Raw genomic sequence first — 25,299 nt, 5'->3', positions numbered from 1 at the left:
CTGGTTTAGCTGCTTTCAACCCCTGTTGGGGAGCGTTTCTCTCTTTCTGTCTCTCTTGCTCTTTTTTTCTTGCAAATGTCTTCCTTTGCAGTTTTGCTAACTGACATTTTCATTTTCTAAATGCTGTCTCCTCTGATATAAATTCTGACATAAATAAAGCTATACATAGATTGCTGTATGGTATAAAATATCTAATAAATGACGTGTGAGATTGTGTCTTCGACTTAACACTGAAAACAGAATTCAGGTTTAGTGTCAGTATGTTGCCACTGAGGTCATTTATTTTTTATCATCAAGAGCAAACTATTTAAATACTCTGATCAAATGTGCACTGTACATGCAATATTGCTTAAAAAAAGTATCCATTTAAACAAATCACTCCAGCTTGTAGATGCATTTTAGTTGGCAAAAAAGGTGCTTAATGTGTTTAAAGCAGGAATGTCAGTGATACTGTGTGCAGTTATTTGTAAACTGGTATAACTGATTCTTAGAGTAAGTGCTGTCCTTATGTGCCGTATACTGGGTGAAAGGCTTGCTCCTTGTGTTCAGTTGTTCTTTACAGTCATGTGAACGCATCAGGGCAGACATGTTGATAAAGCTACACCCTTTTATTTTGCAAGTTCCAGCCAAGGCCTCAGTAGCATTGTCTGTCTGGTCCTTTATGATGCAGTATGCTGTTGTTTATGCAAGAGATATTTGAATACAACAGCTCGTCCATTGCATGTATTAGTGCCTCTTTTCTAAAACTAGCCTTTCATTTATTATTCTTAAATAATTTGCATTAGGATGTGTCTATATAAATGGCTTCATCAACGTTTTTCATTCTTAATTTCTGTTATCATTGTGCAAGTCAATTAAAATCTGCATTACCTGGCTCTGGATACAGATGTGAGGTGTGCTGTTGTTATGATCGTACCTCTCCTAAAGTATGATATTTTGATGAAGCCTTTTTAATTTGTTTGAGCTTGTCATGCTCATCACTGTGATTGATACAGGTGTTTCTGAACGATTAGACTTGTGGACTGATATTACATTTTTCAATCATTTAAGCTACAGCTTTGTCACGTCGCAATACTTCACCTGAATGCAACAAAACAGCAGTTGCATTTGGAGATGCCACTACCCACCATGTGTCCAAGATCTACTGCCTTGTGATTATTGTTGTGCTTGTGCCAATAAAATGGGCCCGTCCATGTCTCTGAATTAGTATTTTATCCAGCCGATGTTACATCCCCACTGGGGCAACTAGGTTCACAGTAATCACACACTTTTGTTCATTATCTCAAGACGAGTTGAGGACATTTTGATTCAGCTGTCACCCTGTTAAGCCCTTCTTGGTCCTGATATCTAGAAATGAGGCTGATTTGTGGAGTTTTACAGATGTTAGTTGAATATAGGGCAGAGTCCAGCCTATGTGTGAGGGATGGTGGAACAGGTCTGACATCTCTCCTGAACTGAAAAGGGAAATCCCTGCAGGCATAGAGTGGAGAGGAGGGATAAGGGAGGAGGGAGAGAATGGAGAGAGAGGTGCGACCCCTTAGGGGTAACGTTATTCTCTGATCGTCAGCTCCTTACACACACACTCGCACACATACTGGGATGCTCTGTCGGTGTGCCGGGTAATGCACTCATGCAAAGAAGGATGAGTGCCTGAGGAATAAAAATAAACATTGAACTTTTTGTGTGTGCTTTTTTGTATCTCCCTGTGCGTGTGCTGTGCTCACATGCATGTTAGTTTATGTTTCTATATTAATCTGTGTCTAAATGCGCATGTTTGGATGGGTTTTGGTCACACTCTTGGCTGTTTCACAAGAGTTATAAGTGATTAAAAATGGTAGAATAAACTTAATTTTTCACTTCATTGCTGTGCCGGGAAAGTAGAGAAAACAAATATTTCTTTCCCTAGAATTTTGATGTGGAATAGAGAGGTGGTAAAGAAAGCCAACAGATTTTTATTCTCAAGTACACATTCCAAAAATGTTCACTGGCTTTTATATAGTTATATGATTTATTTCCAGGACCAAATTTTTTCCTCAAAGCTACACCTACTCTTCAAGATGGAGACATATGTCTAGCCATGAACAATGCATCCCTCCCTGCAACCTTGTTGTTAATTATCACAGTTTGTATTTTTCAGTTTTCAAATTCAAAACCTTGGGTAAAAAAAAACTTACTTGAGCTATTAATTTGACTTTACTTTGTCCATTTACATATGTGGTCAAGCAGAATAATTTTGGTCTGATGTGATCCTATGCCAAGATAAATTGTGCTGCTGGAAACAAGTGAAATAGTTGCATTATTGTCGGTTTCGTTGTAAGAAGTCATCCTCCTTGGCAGTATGACAACAACATGGGTGGATACATGTGCTCGTATGTAGCAACAGTACTGGGTTTGACCTCTGATTGAGTAGCAGTGCTCTGGATCTGGTTAGAACTGTGTGTGTGCGTGCATGTGTATGCGGCAGCCAGCACGGCCCACCGCAGAAGCCACAGCAGGCTGAAACCAAACCAGAGCCAGACCCAACCTTGATTTTTGTGGAGCCATGTTCCCATGGGCTCACTATTAGTATGCACTCAGTATAGGCTTCCAGTTTTACATTCATTTCTATGTGCGTGTGTGTCTGCCTTTGTTTGCATGTGACGTGTGGACCGCAGTTTGCCTTTTGGTATCTCTTTCTCTCCTCGTTGTGTTCCAGGGTTAAGCTAGGGTTATTTTGGGTTCAGGGTCTTAGATGTTTCCATTACTAACTGTGGAGATGCTGAAAGGTTGTGATCGGCTTCCCCATCCTTCAGAAAGCATATAGGAAAAGCCAGAAAAGCCCCAATACAAGCCCTGAGCCCTCACGTTAGCAGTCAACTATGTAACGAGACATGCCTGGGAACGGCTCCTCTCACATTACTAATGATTTGGACATCTTGTGCTTGTCGTTTCCTCTTAGACAAACTTCTTTGCTAACACAGGGTAACTGCTTCAAACTATCCAAGTAGAAGGGGAAAACCTGCTTTAAGGGAGTATGAGAGACTGCTGGTTTTGTGTGAAGGGGAAGTAGACCTTTCACCAGATGTTGTTTTAATAGTTGTTTCAGAGATGAAAAGCTCAAACGATAAGCCTCATCATATCGAAACAAAAGAGAGATGGGTCAGCAATTACTGTTTTGTCATTGCTGTCCCAGAACCCAGTAATAGCTAGACGTGCGTGCATAGTGGAAAGCATCAAGTCTGGCATTGAGTTTTGCATCTGATGTTAGGGCTGTATAATCATCTCCCTCTACTTTGGTAGCTTGAGTGACAAACAAATGTCTCTCAAAGTCTACTTTGTAATCATCTTTAGCCAGCTTGTGTTATTGCTCCTTTACTTTTCAGTTTATATCAGCGATGTCAAGCTTCCTCCTTCTTGCAGCTTCATCTCCACCTTTACAGATACTACTAGATAGCAAAGAAGGGTAATGTAATTGTATTATTTGGCCACTGTCTGGAAGATGATGCTCTCATCGGTGGACTCCTGTTAGCTTGATTACAAAATAAAGTTTCAGAAAACAATGTAGTACTGATGAAGACGAGGCTCTGCCAAACAGTTTTTTTTAATTTACAATGCAGCAAAAACTGAGTACGGTATTCCCTTATTTTATATTTGTGTGTGAAGTTCCCTCATTTTTCCATTTTCTTTCTTTTTTTTTTTTTTTTTAAATATATGAGCCCTCTAGCCTTGCAGACAAACAGAGCCACAGCCCTGTGGTAGAGAATGTCACATCCAATATCCTGGTGCCAGAGGTGATGAAGCTAATTTGGTGGTCAGTCAGTGACATGGCTAACAAAGAAAGCCCTTGTTGGTGCTGGAGGGCTGGAAGCTTTGGTCTACTGTGCAATGCTGTGTTCTGCATTGTGAAAGATCATGAGTTGTTGCCACAGGGCATTAATGCAGTCTGAAGCCTTGGGATCTTCATCATACTGTGCTGTGCAACTCTGGGTGTGGATATTTGGTTCACATGTATAAATGAACTCAGGAGTGTGCTCCTTAAAAATACCCACAAGAATCTCCTTTGACAACCAAAGGATCAACAGAACATATGTTTGGACATTTTTTGGTCTACCTTTTGTTTGAATTTAAATAAATAGCATGTTCCAACAAATTAAAAGTGTTCCAGGTAGGACTGCAACAATTAATTGAGTAATTTATTAGTTCATTGATGACATTTTTTTAAAGTGTACATGGGCTGCGTTGGAAATCATTCCCTATTCACTACATAGTGCACTTTTTTCACTGTCTGACGTTTTATTTTAATGTATAAATTCAGTGTTCAGAGTGTATATATTTATTAAGTATAGTGTACACTTAATCATAGCCATAGTATATTCCATAATTCCTACTAACAATTCCACAGTGCATTGTGCTACATTTTACACTTTGCAGATGTCAACATTCTAAGTCTGAAGTTTTGATAATTATTGAGTGTCCATTACATTGGATGCATTGAATGTGTAAACAACTAGCCGCAGTTTCAGAGTATTTTGCTTTACTTGGTTTTCATGTTTTAGTACATTCAGTGTTAGAAATGGAACAGTGATAGTATGCTTTCACCTTGGTGCTGGATGCCACCTGCCATAAAACCAAAAACAGACGACGATTCTCAATACAGGCATTGTGTCACAGGCTAAGAGGACAACAACGTAGGAAACGGAGACGATTAAAATCATCTTCCAAGCAAGAGACTTGACAAGACTGGCTCAGACAGCCTTTCCAAAGTTAAAACCTAGAAGACGGATGCCAAGGTGGCCTTTTTGCTTTTAGACTAGCTGCTAATGTTAGCTGATTTGCTGTGTCTTTTGTTATAATGTTTGCTTTATGTTTGACTGTGTTAGCAAGGTTGTTGACTCCGGAGTCTTTACTTATAAATCAAATCTTTGTCGAAAGAAATGGCATCTGTGTTACACAACTGGTACAACTTGTAACGGTGACACCCACAATTTATTGTAAAACTGTGTTAAAATGGCATTTCGGTGTCACAATTATATTTTTCTTTTGTTGCCATGGCTGCAATTCAGCATCCTAATGTCAGGATGGTGCATAACACAAAGCAAACTAATATATAAACAGTAAGTTTCATTCAGCTGAAGAACACGGCACTTTCAGTTGCCCTAGTTGTGCACTGTGAATGTGGTGATTTGTGTCAAAATGATGATTTTGTGTTTGTTGCATGAGCAGTTAATGGACGGTGTTTCAACCCTTCACCTTGTGAACTTTGAACCCTGCAAAATTAAGTGCATCAGACACCTGTAATTACCACCTGTGGCCACAGAGGCTGCTGTTGCCACTGCTCAGCAAAAGTTGCAAATTGTAGCTTTAACGGTGGTGTGATGGTGATGTGGCATTTTGAAGGGCTGTGAATGTAGAGAGGGTGTGCAAGCACAGCCCAAACCCCCAGGGTCCCCTCTACTGAACGCCTGGGGGGTTCTCTCCTTTACACAGCCTGCTCCTTGACATACTAAACTGGTTTCTGAGGGATCACACAGCTGTCTTAAATGCAGCTCTGTTTTTGCATACTTTGCCCACACAATTTTGTCTTCTTTATACAGTCAGCAATTTGTCATTTACCTTGTTTATTCTTAGTGATTGACAGTATGAATTAGATTCACCTAGGAATAGGAGGGGTGGTGAGAAAAAAAGACAGGGGGTAGTATGGCTGGCAGTCTTTTTTCAACTGGTACCATGGCTGTCTGTCACTCTCCTTTTATCATTGAAATTGGAGTTTATCTTTTACAAGCTTGAGTGGAATGTTTTTGTTTTTCAAGTGATTATTAGCATCCTCCTTGGCTCCGTCTCTGGCTGATGAAATGAGCACATCAAACAGTGCTCTGCACTAACGAAGCAGTGCAGCCTGGCTGGCTGGCTGGCTCCTGCCTTTTACTGTAAGGCACCTGCTGAAGTGACAGACTGGCAACAAAAGGCCCCTCACCACAAGAGAGTTGTCAGTGGCGCTGTAGTGTGGGTAGGACAATAGAGTGGAGAGGTGGCCTGGGCTTTTAGCCACGTGCCAGCTCGTGTCGAAAACACACGGGAGCAACAGAGCACAGAGGAGCACGAAGGGGAGGAGGTGGGGAGGACAAGAGCAACGGAGATACAGAAAGGGGAGGAGAGTGGCTGACACCTGCTTGTGCTTGAGCTCTTCTCAATGGTGGACGTCTTCACTATACACAGTAGCGGAGAATGCAAAATAGAAACTGAGATACGAGGGGATACAAATGTGCAGGTGTGCATGCAGAGGCAGACACAGAGGAAGACAGAGGAGACCCCAGTGTTGTTAATGAGATTACTGGGTCATGGAAGGTCAGGTGATAGTGCAGATGTGCTTAATTGCGGTTGTAGTGGGTGAAATGTATACACAAAAGCAGAGCACTGTGCTAGTTTATTTGGATTGTGGGGGAATAAATCAATTTAGGCCTCACATGAAGCCCGGGCTATTTGTGCTGTGCTATTTACTTCTGCAGTGAAATAATCATGAGCCTATAAAAATCTGAAAGTGAAAAATGTAATGGAAGGCTATAAATAGTTCGCAAACAGGATTATGGATCATTGGCCTTGTAGCGTCCCAGTGGACCGTTGTGGATTTCTTTGTCTTAATTTCCTTTTTTATCATTTCGCTGTGCTCTCTCCACTAGGGAGCGGGTGAAGGTCGGAAACAGTATCACACACAAATATACATTTGTGCATGTACAGAGATGAGACATCAAGGTCATTTTGTGGTTTGTTTTTGTTTTGAACAAACTCTTCATTGAAAACTTGACTTGGATACACACACACACAGATTTAGTAGTGCCTGAGAAGCCACACTGAGTTTGATCAGATAAATTAAATTTGTATTTTCCACCTTAAGCACAGACAGACATAAACACAGTTTGTACGGCCTGAAAGAGACCTTGCCATTAATCCAGTAATGCTGCCTGTTCTTGAATAGCGGATCCTGTTTGATGTCACTGTCATTGTTTAGGTCTTTTGTCTGACTGTTAGAGATTCTGTAATATTCTCATGCTGAGTTGGTCCCTGATTAACTTTCTGCTTTTGTAGCCAGATTTGAGGAAATGGAAAAGTCTAAATAGTTGGACTGCTGTAATGCAGTGTGTTTGGCTGGCTTTGCAAAGCTTATTTCAAAGGTTTCCCCTTTATCGCTGTGTTGTGTTTTTATTTCTTTTAGATTGAGAGACAATAAAATGTGCTCTCTTCATTTTTTATTCTGTCAAGTCTTGGACCATCTTCCTCAAAGACCTCAAAGACTGGCTCACATGCTGAGGTGTAATTGGTCCGCTACCCCTCTCTGTCTCTCTCTCAGCTCATGGTCCAATGAACATGAGTGCTTGCACATTTGAGCTAATGATTTTGAATAGTGATTAAAATGAATTGGAGAGTGTGCTGCTTCTGTAGTATCTGGACCCCTCCATCATTAGTGGCTCTCTTCCTCTTTTTCTCTTTCTGTATCATCAGTGTTAGTCGAGCAGGGGTTTGAGAAGAGGCCTGGGGTGGGCTTTCATGAGCACAGACTCAAAGGTTTCTCCATTTCTTGTAATCATGGACACCACTCTTCTAGCACTTTCACTGTCGTCTTCTGGCTCCTCAAAGGTGCCTTTGATTCTCTCACATCGTACACCCAGGCCGGATAGTGTCACATTATATTTTTCCTCTCCCCTCTTCACCCCCTTTCTTGCCATTCTCTTTTTTCACTCCTCCTTAAACCCAAGCTCATCAGCCTGTGTTCATATTTATTGTCCTCAGACTGAGAGCTGATTTAGCACTCTTCTCCTTGGGACCGCTTAACTCCAGGACCCTTCCCCTTCATTTCTTCATTCATCCCCCCTCTTTCTCAGGTTGCCTTGATCCACCTTTTTATAATCATCTCTCACTCTTTGTTTTTTCTGCTCCTCTGTTTTAAATGAATTATGCAGAAGAGAGGAAACTGGGATTAAAGAGGAGCTAAAGCCAGTGCCAACTTCTGTGCTACACAGTTCCACACCGTGTCTCTCAGGACCATGAACACATCAGGGCTAACCAGCTTCTTTTTTCTCTCTGTTGGCAGTTTTCTCAGTTCTGCATCTGTCCCACTCTGTTCTGCACCATCCCTGCTGTGCCGTACTCACTTTTCCTTCTCTCGCTCAGTTTTGCCTCAACTAAATAAAGATGTGCTCTTTTATGTCAGCATAAGACAATTTGTTGTCCACCATGTTGCAAAAGCCGACTTGCACATCATTTTTAAAGTCTTTCTCTCGGCCTTTTGTAGTTTGTGGGACTAGACCCCTTTCACCATCAACGCTTCTAGACCTCTGTGTCTCACATTTATCAGTTACACAATGAGTATAAATGATGGCACAGTGCTGCTTGCATGATTTTTGAAGCCAGCACATGCTATCAATAAGGAGTTATTGTCCAACAATTAAAAAAAATAAAAGGAAAATTAAAGAAATTTTCAGTAAATTCATGTGTTCACAGTACTAGGGATGATGCCAGCTCTTTACAGATTGGTATTTAAACCTAAATTTGAGAAGTTAATATACAACAAGCAGAACATCAGGCTTACTGCAGCAACTCATGGACTGTTTAGTATTGGCCCTCATCTCTGTGCGTGGTCCATATGCAGGAATCACCCCTGTATAGCCTATTTCAGGGACTTATTTGGGGTCCAAAACAGTACCTCCCCTGATGTCGGCACTCCGAGACAGCACTGGAAAAACTAACTGATGATTGGTCAAATTTAGAGCAGCATTTTTTATTTTAAACTGTCTTAAACATCACCATCAGCAAAGCAAAATTCTTTGTATAGGCTAACATAAAAACAGTTGCTGTTCCAGCTCCCTCTATTGTTGTTTTTGCTCTCTTTGCATTCATTTGAGGATCAACATCTTATGAGTGTGACGGATCTGGGATTGAAACAGAAATGCTGAAAAGAACAATGAGGGGACAGTCCCTTTAAATGTTTCCACCACCTCTCACCTGTCCAGAGTTTCTGCAGTGAAAAGGTACCTTACCATTCCCCACAGACTACATTTGCACAGAGATATTGTGTGGTGATAAGTAATTATTTTCCATCCTTCAGTCAGAGTCTGCAAGTGCAAAGCAGCAGCAGCAAGACAGCATAAATAGACCGCTAAAACTTACAACTGAGAGAAGAGTTACCTTAGCTGAATTATCTCACAGTTTTGTTCCATTTATTTCCCTCCTTACATTTTTGCATTTGTGACATCAGTAATAGTCATATTAGTATTGGCTGCAACAAACAGATATCTTGAAGGTATTGTTTCCAACCTGGAACTGTCATCTGAATGCATCTCTAAAAATATTGTCAGTACAGGTTGCACAGCTTTTGTTGTTTTTGAATGTTTAATGCAAACTTCAAGTCTAATTTTAAGTAATATTGCTGATAAAATCTGTTTATTGGTACATAACTGCTTTGGAAACGTGGATCTGCTGCTGAGAAGCTACACAGAGTGTACTTGTGGGATTTATCAGCAACATGGGCAGTGGTTAAAGTAGAAAAGTAAGGAGTGTTGGGGAAAGCCCATACTTTTGTTCATGTGCACACCTGTACACACTGAAACTACCAGTAAAGAAAGCAGCCGTGGCTATCCACCAGCTTCTGAGAGGTGCGAAATTTTGCAAATGCAGACCTTCCCAATCATACTGTCCAAACATAGCGTTTCATCTTCCCCTAAGGCTCAAGCCTGTTCTTTTACACCAGTTCAATTCAATTCAATTCAATTTTATTTATATAGCGTCAATTACAGTCAAATCGTCTCAAGACGCTTTACAGAACCCATATGCCTGACCCCCAGAGCAAGCCCAAAGGCGACAGTGGCAAGGAAAACACCCTTTTAACGGGGAAGAAACCTCGAGCAGAACCCGGCTCTATATAGGGAGGACCCATCTGCCTGCTGGCCGGGCGGGTTGAGAAGGACAGAGGAGGGCAAGGGGGAGGGATGGGAGAAGAGGGAGGGGTGGGAAAGCAAGGAAAACACAACACACATTTGGATACATGCATGACAGGATATGTGACACAGACAAAGTATAAGCTAACATTGAAAACTGACTCATAGTTTACTCTTGTGATGTACGGCTCTGACATTAAACATACTCCATATATAGCTAGCAGTAAAATTCAAACAGTATGTAAGTTAGCATAACAAGTATAGTGAAGGCAATGCAGAGTTGACTGGTGGAAAAGGGGAGCTGGAAGCAGAGGGCTGGAGGAAGCTCAGCAGCAGCATCCCACTGTGGACATGATGGAGACTGGACCAGCTGGTGGAACATCAACCGCAGATCTGAAGCATCCAGCTCTGGGACCAGGGACACTCGGAGAAATAGCACAGGGGGAAACAGAGTGAATGTACTGCAATAACGGTATACATATTAAATGTAAAGGTAGATAGAGAAGGGCTCAGTGCGTCAAGAAAAGTCCCCCAGCAGCCTATAGCAGCATGACTAGGGGCAGAACGAAGGGATGTCCAAGAGGGAGTCAGCTGTGCAAATGAAGACACAAGCCGAACCCCTGTGGGTCACCCAGTCAGCCCCAACTATAAGATTTGTCAAAAAGGAACGTTTTAAGCCTGGTCTTAAAAATAGAGAGGGTGTCTGCCTCCCGAACCCAAGCTGGGAGCAGGTTCCACAGGAGAGGCGCCTGATAACTGAAGGCTCTGCCTCCCATTCTACTTTTAGAAATTCTAGGAACAACAAGTAAGCCTGCAGCTTGAGAGCGAAGAGTTCTACGAGGATAATAAGGTACTATCAGATCTTTAAGATATGATGGAGATTGGTTATTAAGAGCTTTATATGTCAGAAGAAGGATTTTAAATTCTATTCTGGATTTAACAGGAAGCCAGTGAAGAGAAGCAAGTATAGGGGAAATATGATCTCTTTTGCTAACTCCTGTCAGTACTCTCGCAGCAGCGTTTTGGATCAACTGTAGATGTTTGAGAGAGCTATTTGGACAACCCGATAATAAGGAATTGCAATAGTCAAGCCTGGAAGTAACAAAAGCATGAACTAATTTTTCTGCATCACTCTGAGACAGGATGTTCCTGATTTTTACAATATTACGCAGGTGAATAAAGAAAGACCTACAGACTTGCTTTATGTGCGAGTTAAAGGACATGTCCTGGTCAAAAATAACTCCAAGATTCCTCACAGTAGTACTGGAGGCCAATGTGATGCCATCCAGAGTAACTATTTGCTTTGAAAGCGAGTTTCTAAGATGTTTGGGGCCAAATACAATGACTTCAGTTTTGTCTGAATTTAGCAGTAGGAAGTTAAGTCATCCAGGTTTTAATGTCCTTAAGACAATCTTGCAGTCTAGCTAACTGATCAGTTTCATCAGGCTTCATAGATAAATACAATTGTGTGTCATCTGCATAACAATGGAAGTTAATACAATGCTTCCTAATAATATTGCCTAAAGGAAGCATGTATAATGTGAAAAGTATAGGTCCTAAGACAGAACCCTGAGGAACTCCATGATTAACTTTAGTATGCTCAGAAGAGTTATTGTTGACATGCACAAACTGGAACCTATCTGATAACTAGGATTTAAACCAATCCAGTGCTGTCCCTTTAATGCCAATTGAATGTTCTAGACGCTGTAATAAAATTTTGTGGTCGATTGTGTCAAACGCTGCACTAAGATCTAACAAAACAAGTATAGAGACTAGTCCATTATCTGATGCTATGAGAAGGTCTTTAGTAACTTTCACTAGAGCTGTTTCTGTGCTATGATGCACTCTGAAGCCTGACTGAAACATTTCAAACAAATTATTTCTTTGTAAGTGTTCACATAATTGATTTGCAACTGTTCTTTCCAGAATTTTAGAGAGAAATGGTAGGTTGGATATTGGTCTATAGTTAGCTAACACATCTGGATCTAAAGTGGGCTTTTTAAGCAAAGGTTTGATGACAGCAACCTTAAAAGCCTGTGGTACATAGCCTGTTACTAGAGAGAGATTAATCAGATCTAACATTGAAGAATTAATTAAAGGTAAAATCTCCTTGAAGAGTCTAGTTGGGATAGGATCTAAAAGACATGTTGATGGTTTGGCTGTAGAAACTGTTGAAATTAGTTCAGAGAGACATATAGGAGTGAAGAATTCTAAAGATTCATCAGGTCTAACAGCCAATTCAAAAGCATCTGTGACATTTGTAGGAAGGGCCAGATTAATTTTATCTCTAATCAGAACTATTTTATGTGTAAAGAAGCTCATGAAGTCGTTACTGGTTAGAGCTAAAGGAATACAAGGCTGTGTGTGACTCTTTGTGAGCCTGGCTACAGTGCTAAAGAGAAACCTAAGGTTATTCAATGACCAGGGGATACATAGTGCTCAAATATCTCAGTAGGTGAATTGTTTATCAAATAAAATTCACAATGCATTTCTTCATGGGCATAGATATTATCTTGATCAGCAAAATAAAATATTTGTGTCAGTATAGGTGGTAACCTCAGTTGAAATGTAAGTGGTCTCTTTCAAAAGCAAATGGCGAGATGTTTTATAGAAATGGTCTATGTACAAGTCCTGGGTGTCACATTAGATGCTCTAAATATGCAAAAATCCTAAAGCAGATAATGTGATTTGATTTGTGATCTATTTTTTTAGTTGAATCTTCAGTGTGTAATAGGGCTTTCATGCATGCAACACCATCTAAAGTACCACTGTCACACAAGAAAGAAGGCACAAGTTTGTAAAACCATTAACATAACAGTTTAAACCCTGGATCAGGTGTGCTGCAAAATGTACAGGGTGTGGTTTTTAATTACTGACACTTGATTTATGCAAGTCAAGCTGCATGGCTGAACTGTGTTTTATATATTGATCAGTTGGAAAGCATGAAGATTCCCTGAAGGTTTTCTTTTAATCATTTGTACAACACAAGTAAACAAAGTAATTTCAATCAGGTTTTGTGTTGGAGTTTTTGTTATTCTAAATTCTGACACCAAGACTTTAATTTTTACTGTAATTTTATATCGGCTCCAAGAAACAGTTAAGTCTTCTTGATTAATAATAATTAATAACATATCAGCCCTGTGAAAACATTGGTAATAGCCTGAATGGGGAAAAAAATGGTATTATAGAAGTAGTTCTGTTCATTAATAGCCACACCAACTGTTTCCTAAATTGCAGCATCAAAGAGTTTCTAATTACATTGTGTCAAGTTGTGCTTTTCATTCAAAATGTATTCATTGTTCAGCCCTACCGAATAGCCTTATTAATATCCTTTTCTTCCTCACTCTGTTTTGCCTTTTCTTGCACTATCATATAATTGCCTATGTGTGATTGGGCCTGCTGTGAGAATGTCGGGCAGGAGTCTCACATTAGATGGAGCACAGTCAGAAAACAGTGTTTGTTTACATTGAGTGGTTGGTGGTCTGGAAGGGAATGATTTTTCTTCATTTTCCTCAGCAGAAACACACCATCAGTTTGTCAGAGAGAAAAACAGTGTTTTTACAGGCTAACTTCCCAATGTACTGTAGGTCTCCCCAATTTCTTATCTGCCAAGAAATCATAGTCACATCTGACAGCCAAACTGTGATGAAATGTTGGAAGTGTTTGTGGATAATTTTTAGATTTAAAAAAAAATGCTTTTACCCATCATAATACTACTGTGAGACAGTCAACCATGCTGGTTGTCATTTTACAGTTCTGAAGGAACAAAGCAATGAATCCAAATCTGGGAAAACAAGTACCAAACTTAATAAAAATAAACTAAATCTTAAAGGCACGAATTGTTTCATAATGTGCATCTGTATATTTAGCATTCATAGATTCTTTACTGCAGACTAAGCCTGGCTTTGTCCTGCTGTATATTTGCAGCTGTCTCACACCAAAGGTCCAAACTAGGCTCTGACATGCATCTATGAATAGTTAGAGGATTTATCTTTTAGCTGTTGCCAGCCAGCGAGCCACCATTTCTCACACACATGGCAGAAATGCAGGCAGACTGGTTCACTGAATTTCTGCTGCCGTTTGTTCCATCGTGTGTTTTGGAAGTCAAAGAAATTCCTTTCCGTGGTCAGGAAGACCTTTTAGGAAGCAAGATAAGAGAAACAGTGAAAACAGTGAGGTGGGAATTGTGAAAACAGACTTTAGCAGATTTGGGGTTAATTTGATGAAACTTCATATCAGGTTGTTTTCGTCTACTAGAACAAGATGTTACTTTCCATTTGTTGCCCATTACTTGAGCTGTGTGTGAATAGGAGGCGGAAGAGTGTGACTGTACCTTGTGTAGTGCTCTTGGTTGAGCTAGTGTTGTTAATTGTGTTGTTTCCTGGCGTGTGTTAATCTAACATGGCAGTCTTAATTGATCTCGTTAATGTGGGTGAAGGAGGCGAAAGAACATCAGGGAGCTCAGACGCCCCCTGGTTATTTTGACACTTAGACAGTCAGAAATGCAAGAAGGTTAGGGAGAGGAGTAAGGGTGCCAGCCTTCATCTAGCAAAACACATGGCTGAAGTGCAAAGAATAACGACATAAGGCACAAAGGCTGACTGGGTGGATGACTTGTATGTCTGTGTGACACTGAAATCCAAATGCCACGACACACAGCCAGTCTTGACCCTAATATCAAGTAGTATTGAAATTTCCATGTATATTCACAGTGTTTACCGATTTTGTTATTTGGATCTGATGTTAAATTCAAACTGAATTACAAAAATAAAAGACAGAAGTAAGGCTTAGTTGTAGCAGCTAAGGCAGCCTAACCAGAATGAGGACAATGACGATTCACATTGAAGATTTTTCTTTAGTAGCTTACTTGGTCAAAAATAAGAAGGAAAGGAATCAAGCTCAGAAATGTAACAATGTTTCTCTAGTTTACCTTTTTCCCTCAAGCAGTGGGTGCTTTTAAAAATCTTTATTATTTGTAAACCTTTTTTTAACCTCTGAATTGATTTTAGAATTGTTTGAAACAAGCATTTAATGTAAATTTCAGAAAATGTTATTCTTAATATAGTCAGTGCAGTCCCAAGAGAAATGGTTTGCAAACACTTGCATTATCTTCAAAGCTTACATGAAAACCAATGAGCCCAAGAAAGAAAAGCTGGAGTCCTCTAAAATAATTAACCACAGTATTGGTAAAACATGTATCTGCTCACATGCACACACAGACATGCTTTCTTACGTCATAAACATATTAAACCCTCAACACACAAAAGCATGCATCTGTCTTTTGCTCTGTTATATTGATCGATAGACTGATAACATATATGTAGTCATATTATATACACATATTAACCTTTGGTGAGGCGGATTTATGTCCTCAGCACAGAGACTACTCTTCGTTGCCATTTTCATCTCCATTATACCAGGGGATTTTTAATTGGCCCAGGGAGGTTTTCAACAACAGAGACAAGAGACAGTTACTAATACGCAAATGACAGGCTGACAGATCTGCAGACAGACTGCTTTCACTCCTGTGGAAAAACATGCAAATGTCCCACTGTGAAGTGTGTTGTGTCTTCTTTCCTTTGTGTAGAACTTTTCTGTGTGCGTGTCCATTTGTGCTTGCATGCATGGGCAGCATTTATGTGAATATGAGGCTGAAAAAAGAAAACTGACAGAATCATAAATCCAAATACTAGAGTCTAGATAAGTTGACCAAGTATATTCTTGTAGTGGGTTAATTTCTTTTTTTTTCTTAGCTAAAGTTTGACCTCTGTTGATAGGTGTTTCTTGTAAATACTGTCCAACATTTCCATTTTGTCCTCAGGTACCCAGTGTTCACATGCCCACATGTACACATGCAATCAAGCGACACAGCAAATGTGTGTATATATTTCCAAGGCTTAACTTTGTATGTTGAATGTATGCAAACATCTCACCTCCTATAGGTGTTGTACTTGTAAATGTGACATTTTTGCATTTATGCATGCATTGTGTCCTGCGTAAATGATAAGTAAACCAGTGTTAATTGTTAGACTTTATCACCATGTTATACAGTATGCACTGGAAATTATCCTCTCGCATCTGTCAAAGGTTTTTCCTCACAGTCTTTCCCACATACATAAGTTAAGTGTAGAATGGAATCATAGGCTAATTGCATGTGTGGATATATTTTTTGCATCATACTTTTTTAAAGTTTTAAATTATTCATTCAGGTAACATTTCATATTATGGCGCTGTCTGTTTTAAATGCGGTGATAAACCAAGCAACTGGTGTCTCTTATTGGTGTTTCTTATGCAGCCAGCTTCCATCTAGGCCGCTTGCCAGAACATGTAACTAAACAGCACCCTGGTATACACCCAGAAACAAATTCTTCACCTATATGTGACCTATATTTTCTCAGTAAATTAAGTGGAATTACCCAAACCAGTTTAGCCAGTAATTTCTGTGAAAGGTCCCTCTGAAGAATGCCAAGGAAATGGAGTGGCTTTATCTCTGTTGTTCAGATTCACATTACTGCCTGCTGTAGCTCTGTCAAAGCTGCAACTTGAGAGGAACCCAGACAAAGAGTGTCAAGTCCGTCGGCATGACGTAGGTTCCAGTTCTGCTGAAACTGGACACCGTGACGGCAACCATCACTTATTAGTTTGGTGCAGAACAACAATGAACATATTTGTGTAGCCTTTTGTGGTATTTCCAAAGGAACTGATAGCTGAGGGTTTTGTTTCATAGTCAGCATTGAATCTTGTAACCGAAAGTTCTATTTTGGATGTTTGATTTCCAGAGGTGTACAGGATCGAGCTCCTAACACCATGGATATGGACACGCAGCCACAAGGACAGCAAGCAGCCGTGCCAGTGTTTCAACCCCAGGTAACCCCACACACAGACACACACTAGGCTAATTGTTGACTAACTTTGTGAAGTAGAAAGACATTAAAAATGAGGTAGTAAAAATATTGGCAGGTAGCAAATGAAGGAAAAACCAACATAGTGTCTTATTAAGGTGTTGGAGCTTGTGTCACCAGAACAGCTTCATTGTTCCTTGGTATTGATTCTACAAGTTTCTGACACTTTACGATTGGGACTTAATACCATTGCTCTGAAAGATATTCTCTCATTTGGTCATAAGAGAGTTCTGTCTAACATGTCAGTCAAAACTTGGTTGAGATCCGGTGACTGTAAAGCCCGTAGTATGATTCTCATCATTACAATTTTCATCAAACTCTTCAATGACCCTTTATGCTCCATAGTTAAAGGTATTTTCATGCTGGAAGATACCACTACCATGACAATAGAAGTGTTTTATCACAGGATAAAGGTGAGCACTCAGAACAACCATGCATTAACTTACAGGACCATTTCCTCTAAGGGAACATGTGTACTCTAACCGTGAAAAGTGCCCCACAGAACTTAACGGAGCCACCATATCGCCTTACTGTGGGGTCTGTGGTTCAGCTTTTTCTTTAATATGTTCTGTCATGCCTTAGATACTCAAGTATTTATTTTTATTTTTTTCCATCATTGAGCAGGGTTTATAGGTCTGACATCGTTTTAGATTCACAGGATTATAAAGCATGACTGTGATGAAGTATGCCCATGAATTTATTTATTTGTTCCACTGTTCAGTTTCTAGAAATATTCCTTTATCATAATTATCGGCTGATTTGTTTCAAGGTCCACACCAGCTTCACTGTACAGTCAGTGATTTTGTTAAATTTAACGATAGTGGCATTACAGATTCTTTACCTGTAGATAAATTGACAGGGGGATGTATTTATTAGTCCATGCTGACATATTCCAGCATCCATTTATTTAAAGTGTAGTATCCTTGCCTTGTACACGTTGTGAACTCTGTATATTCTATGTTCATCTTTTTCTTTCTGTGTCAATCACGATGCGCCTTCAGTCCGATCATCCTTCAGACCACTGCAGCCTGTGTATGAGCTAGACGGCAGTGGATGAATGTTGAGTTGCTACTATTGATCAGAGCTCTGGAGGCTGCCAGAGCTTGGCCTCCCAGCATGCCTTTTTTGGTTCAATACAGCTCAAGTTTGCTCTGTGCAGATCTGGTCATTGTTGGATTTTAATACCGCCCTCCAACATCAGGCACATTGATTTCTTTGCAGAAGGATGTTTTTGCCTCCATAAGTATTGAATAGACTTTAAACAAAGAGGATCATCCATATGCCCCAGAGTAAGTGTGGATTCTAGTTGAGAAAGAAACAATACTAAAAATAGGCCGTACTCGTTGTTTTTCATATGTAGGCAAGGGCACGGCAACATTAACACTGGAATTGCCAAGGGGGTTAATTTATTCTAAGGTTTGTAATTGCAAAATTAAGGATAATTGGGTTGCACACAGACGAAAGTCAGATAAAAGCTCTAATAATTAATTTGACTTAGGCAGCACTCCCCCACACATACACGCACAGACAGTAGATCTTCTACTGATCTCCCAACAGTTGATTATGTGTTATTGTTCAGGCTTAATGAACCCTTTCTCTCTCTGTTTTTCAGTCTATTTCTAGCATTTTGCATCAGTGTTAATTCCAGCTTTACTTTTTGTGCTTAGTTTATTGGTAGCACAGTGAACTTTCTGTGTTGCATCATGTTTTTTTCACTCTCTCAGAGCATGTTTGAGCTGATTTCACATTTAATGGGAGACGGAGAGAGAGAAAGAGAGTCGGTTAGATTATGCAGATGACTGTCTAACCAGCATCCAGATGGGTGTCTTTCAACAAGTCCTGAATCTGTTTCAGACTTTCCTAAGGTTCAGTCTTCTCTGCAGCAAGGGAAAAAAACACCAGCCTTCTCCTGGAGAAATCTGAATTGTATATGTGATGAAGGATATTCTGTATCGCTTGCGATATAATTTCTCCTGGTCCCGGAGGTATGATGCATATGCATAAGTTAAACGAGATGAGCTGGTAAGATGTGCATTTTTAATGGCGCATTTGCTCTTGTGTGAGTGGGAGGGTTAGTGAGGAGGCCCCGTCAGATCAGATTTTGATCGTCACTGCAGAGTTTGACAGACACAGATCTGTCTGTAAGCGCTGAGACAAGGCGGTGTAGTTGTGGTGCCGATTCAGAGGAGAAGAATGAGAAGCACCTTTGGGGTGAATCCTGCTGGTTTGACTGCCTGCCTGGCTCACTGGCTGAAGATGAATATTGCATGGTGCCTGCTCAAGGGGGCTGGTGACTGCTGAGGGTGTGAGTCCCCCCCCCACCACCTGCCAGTTGCTGTCTCTGTCTCTTCTTGTATCCCTCTCAGTCTCTCTTGGACTACATCTAAGCTAATTCAACAGATTTTGTAAACATGGTTTGCATGCGAAAATGATGAATGTCCACATTTCAAGTTTGTTTTTGTCCATTGTGTAAAGCTTGAACCGTCAGAGAAGTGAAAAAAGTTTCTGCTTCTTCCTAAACGGCACAAGTGTGCCTTACAGTGAACATTTTGTCAGTTGTGAGAAAGACACAGTCCAGCCATGTATTCTCAGGTGAATAGACATCTGTTCTGGGTTCTAATCAATCCAAAGTCAAATTTTAATTGTCCTCATGTTCCGTTTTTAGTTTTTGTTGTCTATCAATGGGCAAAAATTGTGTTTTCTGGCTGAATGTAAATATTATGTTAAGGAGGTGAATACATTTTAGAGCACTAGGATGAATGTTTGTTCCTGCCATATAACTGTGAGCTTAAATACAAAAAGCATAAATACAACCCTTGTGTAGTCAGCTATATAAACTTTTAAAATGACCTACAGGTTAACGTCTGTTGTGTGTCATATCCATCTTTCTCATTTTCTTTATTTCTTTTACTGATTCATACCCAAATGCATGGCCGCTGTCTACAGATGTATTCACTTTAGAAAAAATGGAAAAGTTTAGTTTTATGATGTTTAAAGTGCTGGTTCAGTGTCAACAGCATACCAGACTGTATAGATGTGCTTTCAAGTTTAGCAGTCTTTTCATGAATGTGCCCTAAGTTTTTGTGGGGCAATGGTACACAAAATTTACATTTTCGTATGTTCCTTTGATTATTATTATTTTGCTCTGTATGTGGTATACAGCATACAAAACAGACGCAGAAAATCATATTACGTCCACATGGCTATTTACCATAAACAACTAAGCATGTGAGGAATTAACATATCAATGCATATGCATGTTGTTGAAGCTATTTTTTTGCCTATTTCTTGGCCTATATTTGTAAACTTGCTGTTTATGCCAACAGAAAATTGACTCTTAATAAAACAATGCTAAATAGATCTTCAGATAATTTTTTGTATTTCACCAAAAATCATGCTGACAAACTAGTATCTGCCCTGCAGGTAGCTCTAATGATGAGTTGTGTTTTTTGTTTCATGCATTTGTTTCATATTACTTTATGAACTTCTCTTTCGCTACAGTGCCATTGACCACTGATGCTTCACATCATTTTCATGGACTAGAACCAGGTTTTCACATGCTGTACAGCTGTTGGTAAACAATGTCTCGCTACAACCTTCCTTCTGCTTGCGTAGAAACCAGCGTTACTTTTATGTCATCCAAGTAATTGGCTCTTCACTATTTCTTCTGTAGCTCTGACCTCTTAAGTTTGTCATTCCAGTCGCAGCGGTACCCATACTGCATGAACGTAGTAAACGTGTCTAACCCTACTAGTATGCAAGCTGCAGTTGGCCTATAGACACTGACAGAACAATCCAGATGGAATTCGCTTTCTGAAATTGGAGGAGGGCGAGTATGTAGAGAAATGGACTGTTTCTCACTGTAATTGTTTGTCTCACGAGGCATACCAAACAGAGGAATTTTCCACTGAACTGAAGATCGTATACCAAAAAGTTCAGGGTGAATTTGCGTACCTTTGCACTCCTAGTCTCCGCATGCCTCCCGGTCTCTCTCCATGCGAGACAGCACCTCTCTGCTGCTGCTGGCCTTTCTGTGGCAGCCGTTGGCACTACTAGGCTGTCACATCACACCCTCTCCCCTCTGCTGCTTGTCCCCCTCCACCCCCCCAGCCTTCCTCCGTTCCCCTGTCTTCTGCGTTCCTTCTTCCACTCTCCATGTGTCTTGTCAGTTGTGTTTGGCAATGGTGTCATTATTGGGCAGCCCGTATCACACTTCCTCCGATGAACTGTCTGTCTGCTCCCTCTCCGTCTCTCGCTCTACTTTTCTCTCTCTTTCAATCTCCCTGCTAGTGACTTGCCCATGGCGGTTGTGTGTCACCTTTATACCCAAGACATGCTGTCCCTCACAGACGTTACCCATAATGCCTTGCACAACTGCCACTTAATCTCTATCCCCTGCAGCTTGTCCCCATCACAAACCAGAATGATGTGAGCGAGAAGAGTAAGCGCACCACATGGTACAGAGCAGAAATACAAGTCAAGAAGAAAGATTCACAAAGCCTGCATTGTGATGATTAACATTTTGAATGAGATAATTAATTTGCCTTACTAGTAGTTTTTTTTTTTTTTTTTTTTGTCTCAGTCTTGAAACATTGTCTTGGCCTGGAGTAATTGATCATTTTGACATCTGACATATGGACCTGTATTGCTATATTAATCTTCCAATTTTAATGACTGTCATATTGGTCAGTGTTGTTGTTTTTTCTGTAACAATGATAAGAGACATTTGTGATAACAAAATTTAAAAAAAAAAATTGATTAGTTGAATCAGGGTAAGTATGCAGTTTTGTTTTCAAGTCATAAAAAAGAATATGAATGTGTAGCCTTGGCAGCATTTGCATCATATTTGAAGATGCACAGTAAAGACACATTCTTCTAAAAGAAAATCCAGATATCCCATCAACTTTGAGTTCTACCAGCATTTAGCAAATACAAAAACATTCAAGTTTAGGTCCTTACAAGTGACGGTCTATAAAATGCTCTCATCTTAGTTTTGTCCAGACTGACCCCGGCCTCACTCAGGGTCATTTCTCTGTGACTTCCTTGTGTTTGTGTGTCTCTGTGTGTGTTTGCGGGGGCCTAGTCTTTCTGCTGGGAGCTCCTGATTGTGTGACACCCATGTGCGGCAGATGAGACGGCCTGTCAGTCAGCTCTGGCCTGGCTGCCCTTTGAAGGCCAGGCCAGGGGGCGAAGAGGTGCCGCAAATGGCCTGTGAAGTTTACATACACTGCCCACTGCTAAACAGATTAGCTCTAATGAAGTGTCTAATGTCGGGGCCGCTGGCTGACATAATCCTGCCTGGCAGCCCGGCCCCTTGGCTGCCAGAAAAGCCGCCCTCCCTCCAGCCCTCTCTTCCGCCCTCGCATGGCCTCTGCTGCCACCCAGGGCGACTCCACACGGGGAGGTGCCCACTGTTAATCATGCTGGACAGTGTGCGATCTGACATGCAAATGTAGGTCATTGCATATGTAAATGTGTGATTACGAGGCTGGCATGCCAGGACACATTAGCAAGACTGTGCTCTCAGCAGGCGGTTGTCACAGCGCTTTAGAGGCTCATGCTAACATTTGTCAAGCTACCATGCAGCGAATGAAAGCAATGCCCTCTTGTCCTCTCTGCTCTCTCTTTTGCTCTCTCTCTCTCTTTCTCTATCTCTCTCTGAATCTCAAACTGTCTGTCCTGCATCCTTGTACAAATGCTTTTGTCACATTCTGAAATTGTCCAATGTGGTTGCACTTTCTGTGCGACATACGTTGTTTATCTTTGTGTTTGCTTTAATTTTTGCGTTTCTTCCATGCAGCTTTCAGCGAAACAAAATGTCAGAATTGTTAACAGATTTGTTGGTAACTATTAGTGAAGCATAGTAGCCGCTTTTTGGATCTAGGATAGCGTTGAACAACGGCCTGCCTGTGGAGCATCGTGTCATGCCCGCTGTCAGTGACTCCCACACAGCTTGGGATGATGGTGATGTCATGCTGAAAAATGCACACACCTCGGTGGTGTTAATTGGACAGGGCATCTCATTGGTTCACGCCTATTCCATTGGCTGTCAACTTTAGAAAAACAATGAAATGCCTAAATTAGCACCCCTCTTTCGTCCTCCTCCTTCATATGACAATCCTGTTTTGAGGTGCGTTTCCCCTCACTGTCTTTTTGTCTGTTTGTATTTGGTACTTCAGTTGTTGGTTAATTTGTGGTTGACATTTTTAGTTTTGTTAGTGTACAAACAATAAACTCAGTGAATAGATAAGCTATTCCTGTCCTTAATGCTTCACGAGGCATGATCTTATAGTTATCTACTAAATATAAGTAAGTATTGTGAACCAGTTGCATATCTCAATCGCTTGAAAATTTTTGTGTTTAAGTTTTGTTTTGTTGACTCCACATGACAGGCAATTTGAAGATGTCAGCTTGACAAAGACTTAACAAAAGTGAGTACATGCGGCAGAGAAAATATGGACAACATGGACAGTTTGATATTGCTGGACAATAGGATAAACAAGCTAACAGCCCTGGTGATGAATGTAAGGAGCTTCTGTAAGTGTGCTGTTGTGGGTTCACAAAGGCAACACCACAGGGATTATTCCAGATCCCATTAATACTGAAGATCTACCAATATTTTTTAACCAATATTGTTCAAATATACATTAAAACATATTTATTAGCATGTGATAGCAGGGAACCTGTCATTTATAACTTGGTTTGTTATCAATAAGTATTACTATTACAGAATTAATGCATTAAATATTACATATTAGTAGCTGTCATTCATAACTAGATAATTACTATTTAATAAGGATTATTGTAACTGAATTTTTATAATAGAAATAGGAGTGGTGACAATTGAGCATCACGTGACACTACGATGCTCTCTTGTTTACCTTGAGATCAATTGACATGAATAATAGTTTCTCCTGCAGCTCTGTCTACTGTTCTCTGTTTAGTTAATCTTTTGCTGTTCTATCGCTTTGATTGGTTACTTAAAACCAGATCTTGAAGAATGAGTTATTTTTTTTCTAGACACTGATTCAAGGTGATTTTATGATTACCTCTTAGCCATGTAGCCTCAGCCACTGTGAAATCTGCTAATGTTCTGATATGTGACGATGGCTGTGCTTCTTATTCAATTTTTGCAGTTTGTGTCTCTGCTATAGAGATGTGTCTGTCAGTTAGAACAAGGTATTGAAGTAAATCTTACTTTAGGGAGATGTCACAATGCTCCAGACAGTGGTAGCCACAGCAAGCCTCATAACAATAGCCGTAGCCTACCAGCGTTTGCAAAGTAAGTTTGAGCCATACCACTTGTAAACACGTAGAAGTGAATTATTGAGGCCTTTTCTTTATGCCAGGCATACAAGGCATACTATGCTTGTGGAAGAATGTGGTGTTTATTCCAACTTCAGCAGTGCCTGCTGAAAAATGGCTCTGCTCATTCACTGGAGCTGCTCCACTCAGCAAATGTGTTTATCAGTCCCAGTCTGTAAACAGAGGCTTTCAGTGATTGGCTGTTATTCGTGACGTGTAACGACCAATGAGATAATAAGACCACAGAATGACTGCATAGAGAGAGAGAGAGACGGCTGCATCAGAGCCAAAGTCGTGCATTTATCTCATTTTGCAATAATCGCTCAATAAATGTAACAATACCAATAATCTTTAAAAGGTCAAATATCAGCTCTATCAATCATTCATGTCGTTAATCTGTCGATCTCTAAACATTACCACAGACAGCTTTCTGATGAGTCCGATCATTCTGAGAGTGACAAGAAAAGAGGCAGACGGCTTGCTGCAGTAAATAGTGCCATCCTGATCACATCAAGGTTCTGCAGCCCACGTATTGAACTGTTAGCCGTGGGTTAGTCCACTCTACGTAGGAGGAGCCTGCCGTCTTGGTTGGTGTCTTCAAGCCTACCTGCACTAACCTGGAAACAGCACATGACGTCTGTCATTACCTGATGTGAGTTGCTGAACAAGTTAAACAGTTAATTTGATGTTCTCTGCAGTATCCCAGGAAGTTGGGGTCGACCACTTTAAGGTGCCCTTGGAGCAGATAGGGTTGAGGGCCTTGCTCAGGGGTCCAGCAATGGCAGCATAGGGATGCTTGAACCCACGACCTTCCCAGCAGTATCCCAGAGCCTTTCCCACTGAGCGACCACTACCCCAGGATGTGCTGAAAGCTGTTTACATTTGTGCAACTCACATGGAATTGTGATAACACCATCCCCTCAGTTACAACAAAAGCCCACTTTCTTGTGTTCTCGCATTGTATTGTATTTACCATTTGCAGACATCTTACAAAGGTAATTGTGCAAATGAGTATTAGGTTCATCTCTAGTAAAAATAGTCATTTGTTGTACTTGCTTCCTTTTTAATATTGTGGTTGGGTTAGATTCTGCAATCATTGTCTTTCCTGGTAGTGAGTCAGCTGAGGGGATCCTTTGTAGCCTCCACTCTGTGCTCATGGTACCACTGTCAAAAGGTGAAAATGA

The 25,299-nt window shown here is 40.5% G+C and overlaps 1 protein-coding gene across 1 annotated transcript in view; it reads left to right on the top strand.

Annotated features, from left to right (window-relative positions):
- Positions 1 to 25,299, top strand: part of nek7 (NIMA-related kinase 7) — a 69,525-nt gene that overhangs the window by 8,207 nt on the left and 36,019 nt on the right. Inside the window, 1 exon segment of the mRNA XM_051947631.1 lies at positions 16,688 to 16,775. Within this exon segment, the coding sequence (XP_051803591.1) occupies positions 16,716 to 16,775 (60 nt within the window). The 5' untranslated portion in view covers positions 16,688 to 16,715.

Source organism: Acanthochromis polyacanthus, chromosome 4 (genome assembly GCF_021347895.1).
Source record: "Acanthochromis polyacanthus isolate Apoly-LR-REF ecotype Palm Island chromosome 4, KAUST_Apoly_ChrSc, whole genome shotgun sequence".
NCBI lineage: Eukaryota > Metazoa > Chordata > Actinopteri > Pomacentridae > Acanthochromis > Acanthochromis polyacanthus.
This window is presented reverse-complemented; position numbering and strand designations above follow the sequence as displayed.